This window comes from Trachymyrmex cornetzi, unplaced genomic scaffold, assembly GCF_001594075.2.
Source record: "Trachymyrmex cornetzi isolate Tcor2-1 unplaced genomic scaffold, Tcor1.1 scaffold203, whole genome shotgun sequence".
Taxonomy (NCBI): domain Eukaryota; kingdom Metazoa; phylum Arthropoda; class Insecta; order Hymenoptera; family Formicidae; genus Trachymyrmex; species Trachymyrmex cornetzi.
The window spans coordinates 18,122-22,698 of record NW_017296669.1 but is presented as its reverse complement, the minus strand read 5'-3'; the positions used below and the strand labels follow the sequence as shown (position 1 = coordinate 22,698).

The following is a 4,577-nucleotide window of genomic DNA, read 5'->3' as shown; positions in this document are numbered from 1 at the left end:
CTTCAAGTATTCTTAAAATAACGCATATTAATTTCATTTTGCATCGATAAACGATTACAGAATTTTTCGTAATTTTAAGTATGATTTTATATATATATAATATATATATATAAAACATATGTTTATTCGAATAATAGCAGTTCACTTAATGGTATTGATAATACAAGTATAAATAAAGGACAGTTACGTTTATTATATTCAGTTTATACGTTCAGTTATAAATATTATTTATATGATGTATAAATACAATAGACACACAATGGTCCATTCCTTCAAGGTCTATTTATATAATATTTACAGTATTTTTAAGAATTAGTTTTCGGAAATTCGAGATGACTTTGCATTAACATAGGATGCATTCACATGCGCGAGCAAGAGGAATTAATGTTAATGCAATCACAAATCAGTAGCTATAAAATGTGTTTAAGCACCTACATGATTTACTCACTCAAATTTTCGAAAACTATTATTAACACTTGCAAATTTACGATTAATGACGACAATAGAGTATATGATATCGCAATATTTTTAATAATTTTGTAAAAACACGATACAAAAGTTCTCACAAGGCAGATAACATTTTAATTTAATATTCGGCATTGATATGTGCACGGAAACTTATGAATATGCGATAAAGAATGTTTGCAAAGAATTGTATTGACAAATGTAAAAAAATCTAAGAATTGATCAGCTTTCATTATCAATAAGAATGTAAAAGTATAAAAAAGAAAAAAAGAAAATGTACATATATTATTATAGCCTACACGAAAGGCAGGAGTTTAGAGAGGTAATCGATTTACAAAACTTCGATTTTGAATCAGGAAATCTGGTCTTTATTTCCAAAAATATGTCGCCCACATCTGGACTGTCCAAAACTGCCTGCAAATACAAATAAAAGAAAATTGTGAGAACTTTTTCGGTATATATACCGCAAAACTTATTCCCAACGTGGGAGCACTCGAAAATTTGAAAATCTCACTCATAACACAGTTTGTCCATTCAGGGTTTTCATTGTGAAATTGGATAAAATTTGATAAGAAAGACAATAAAGACTTGTAATAACAAAGACCACATTTTCTTAAAAGGTCAAACACTTTATTTAATAATAAAGGTGTGTGCGCCTGGGATTTAGGATATACAAAATTCATATCATCTAAGCTTGAATATACGTCTCCTTCGGCAACGCTTGTGATTAAAGAACCCCCTCCAATACCCAACTAAACCTCTGCCTAGACAAACAAGTTGTAATCGCGGTGATAGAAGCATGAAATATAAACTATTAAACACAACAGATTTAATCATCCAATTAGAAATATCGTGGGGAAAAATAAGTGGGACAAAAAGTCTTAGAAAGCAAGACTTGAAGATTTTTATGATGGCCATTGGATTTGCGACAGAATAAGAATATGGACGCATTTTGAGTAATATAAAACTTGTTGCGATAGTAGAAATAACGTATAATCAAATTGCGCCGAGCTGCGCTTTTCGTATTTTCCTAGTTCTATTTACCACTTTGTGGTATATTTTTAGTCGTAATATATCGCTATATTATTGTTAAAAATTAAAATTAAAATATTGATATAGCAATCAATACCGTAATACCAATGATAGTAATATAATATTTATAGTAATATTAATAGCGGTAACGATAAGAATAAGAGTAGTAGCAGCAGCGGCGGCAGCAATATCGGTAGCGACAACAGTAGTGATAATTACACTAATAGTAATAATAGTCGTACTATATATACTATCTCCTGTAGCGCAACAGATAACTATTTCCGTAACCTACTATTATAAATCGAAACGAATATGAAAACGTTGGAATATTTTGGTTTAGATCGCGTTTACATAAGCGATATAGTTCACCAACTCACTCAATATATATACTCACACACCATGAGAGATCGATCAGCTGAGAGCTTCTGTCACTTACTTTTTATTATTTTTTTTAGTATAATGGATTATAGCCAATAGTCGGACTTAGATCAGATCAGCGACATTCATTGGCATTTCATCGATGTGAGTGTTGTAGAATTGCTCGATATCTTTCAGGGTTCGTTTATCTTCTTCTGTCACAAAGTTAATGGCCACACCTTTACGACCAAAACGACCACCGCGACCGATTCTGTAAATAATAAAGTAACAAAGATATAAATATCTACATAAATTTTTAAATATAAATATATACATACATAAAAAAACTAAACGCAAATTATACATGAACATGTTGGTGGTATCACTAATTCTAATATTTTAATAGATAAAACATGAAGTATGTATATCTTCTCTCTTTCAACATAAAGATTATACTATTATTCTAAAAAATATATCCATGACTTTAATTTAAAGAAATGTCAAAATATAATATTCCAAAAGATTATAATTGTTGATAAAATTGTTTGAAAATAAAACTTATAAAATAAAATTTATATTACACATATATAAAATTTATATTATATATATTTTTAACATAAGTTTTTGCTCTTCTATTTCTTTTTGCTATTAGAAATTTCTGCTTTGTTCAAATGAATTAAAAATATATATTGCGTTTTCAAGATTGTGATTACAAAGTATCAAATAATAACTTACCGATGAATATAGTTTTCTCGATTCGAAGGTAAATCATAATTAATAACAAGTGACACTTGCTGCACATCTATACCGCGTGCCAGAAGATCAGTAGTAATCAAAACTCTTGAAGATCCAGTTCGAAATTGACGCATAATAAGATCGCGTTCTTTCTGTTCCATATCTCCATGCATGGCGGAAACAGTAAAGTCACGTTTATGCATACTTTCTGTTAGCCAATCGACTTTACGCCGCGTATTGCAAAAAATAACCGCTTGGGTGATGCTTAATGTATCATACAAATCGCAAAGAGTTTCCAATTTCCAATCTTCACGTTCAACGTAAACGAAAAATTGTTTAATACCCTCTAATGTTAACTCTTCTTTCTTAACCAAAATACGAATAGGATTCCGCATAAAACATTTGGATACATCCAACACGTCAGATGGCATTGTCGCAGATAATAATATAACCTGGAAAAGATAATTATAAAGCATTAGAAATATAAAGGCTGAAATTGTATACAAGAAACCATGTTTCGATACAATGTGATGATCAATATTATATATGTCGATGAAAGAAATAAACTGCGTTTACTGAGATGTTATACTATACATGTATGTGCAATATAATAGCATCATGCTGTAATAGGAATTGTAAATTGTTGTTGCTATTACAAAGATATTAAGAGTGACTAATTGATTTTTAGGACATTATGATTATTATTATTAGGAGTGCTATGCCATAATAATTGTTTGCATTTAGGCCGCTATTATTTTTAAAAAATAACACATTTCATGATACAGAGCATATGTCAATCCAGTGTACATCTGTCAAAAAATGACACTATTACGACGCACCTGTATTTTATAATATATTTGTTAACTTGACTATTATAAGATACACTGCAACTTTTTCGTCTTGTATGATTTGTGGATTTGTCCAAAAAAGATACTTTCTAACAATTAAAATAAAATTATCTATTAGATAATTGTAATAAAAAATCTACATTCCTCAAAAATATCTTTTTTATATTTACCTGCACTTCGTTAGGTAATAATTTGAATACATCGTGGATTTGATCCTTAAATCCTCGAGAAAGCATTTCATCAGCTTCATCCAGCACAAACAGTTTGATGCTACTTGCTCGAAGTGCTCGTCGGCTGATCATATCGTAAACTCTACCGGGCGTACCGACAACCACGTGAACACCCTGATCCAGTTTTCGCATATCTTCACGAACGTTGGTGCCACCAATGCATGCATGACATTCCGCGTGCATGAAATCTCCTAGAGCGATAACGACTTTCTGGATCTAAAAATACATAACATATATTATTAGAATTCTACATCTTTTCTATTAAATATAACTTTTTATTAAAATAAATATTTCTAATGAGCTCTACTTACTTGCTGAGCTAATTCACGGGTTGGTGCAAGGATCAAGGCCTGGCATTCTTTAATACTAGTGTCGATTTGTTGAAGAATCGATATGGAGAACGTAGCAGTTTTTCCAGTACCTGATAGTTAGAAACATTGATTGATATAATATACAATAAATACTTTACATATTATATTTTCAAGATAATATTGTTATCAATAAATTGATCTAGATCAAAATTTCTTACCAGACTGGGCCTGAGCAATAACATCGAGCCCCCGTATACATGGTAGGATGGCACGTTGTTGAATTGCAGATGGTTTTTCAAAACCATAAGCGTAAATACCACGTAACAGTTCTTCTTTCAAGTTCATTTCGTCAAAGTTCTCCACAACCTGTATTTAGATTAAATATAATATCAGTAAAATATATCACCTTATTTTAATATTTTAGTTTATTACCCTCATAATATATTAGTTTAGAAGTATTTATCAAATTTATCAATATTATACATTATACATATAATATATAAGTATATTACGTATATATCTATATATGTATAAAATACACCAATATATATATATATATATTTTTTTTTGTGTATTTTATACTATATATATAAATACAC

General features: G+C 29.8%; 1 protein-coding gene across 2 annotated transcripts in view; it reads right to left on the bottom strand.

Annotated features, from left to right (window-relative positions):
* Window positions 1–809: 809 nt before the first annotated feature.
* eIF4A (eukaryotic translation initiation factor 4A) overlaps window positions 810–4,577 on the bottom strand; it is a 6,525-nt gene continuing 2,757 nt past the window's right edge. The window contains exons 3-8 of one of the 2 annotated variants that reach the window (XM_018505270.1): window positions 4,197–4,344; window positions 3,979–4,088; window positions 3,608–3,883; window positions 2,590–3,041; window positions 1,934–2,125; window positions 810–879 (exon numbers count right to left, since the gene is read on the bottom strand). In XM_018505270.1, the coding sequence (XP_018360772.1) occupies window positions 1,981–2,125; window positions 2,590–3,041; window positions 3,608–3,883; window positions 3,979–4,088; window positions 4,197–4,344 (1,131 nt within the window). In that variant the 3' untranslated portion in view covers window positions 810–879; window positions 1,934–1,980. Of the gene's footprint in view, window positions 880–1,078; window positions 2,126–2,589; window positions 3,042–3,607; window positions 3,884–3,978; window positions 4,089–4,196; window positions 4,345–4,577 lie in introns of those variants that run through there. The other variant, XM_018505269.1, reaches the window with a different exon arrangement.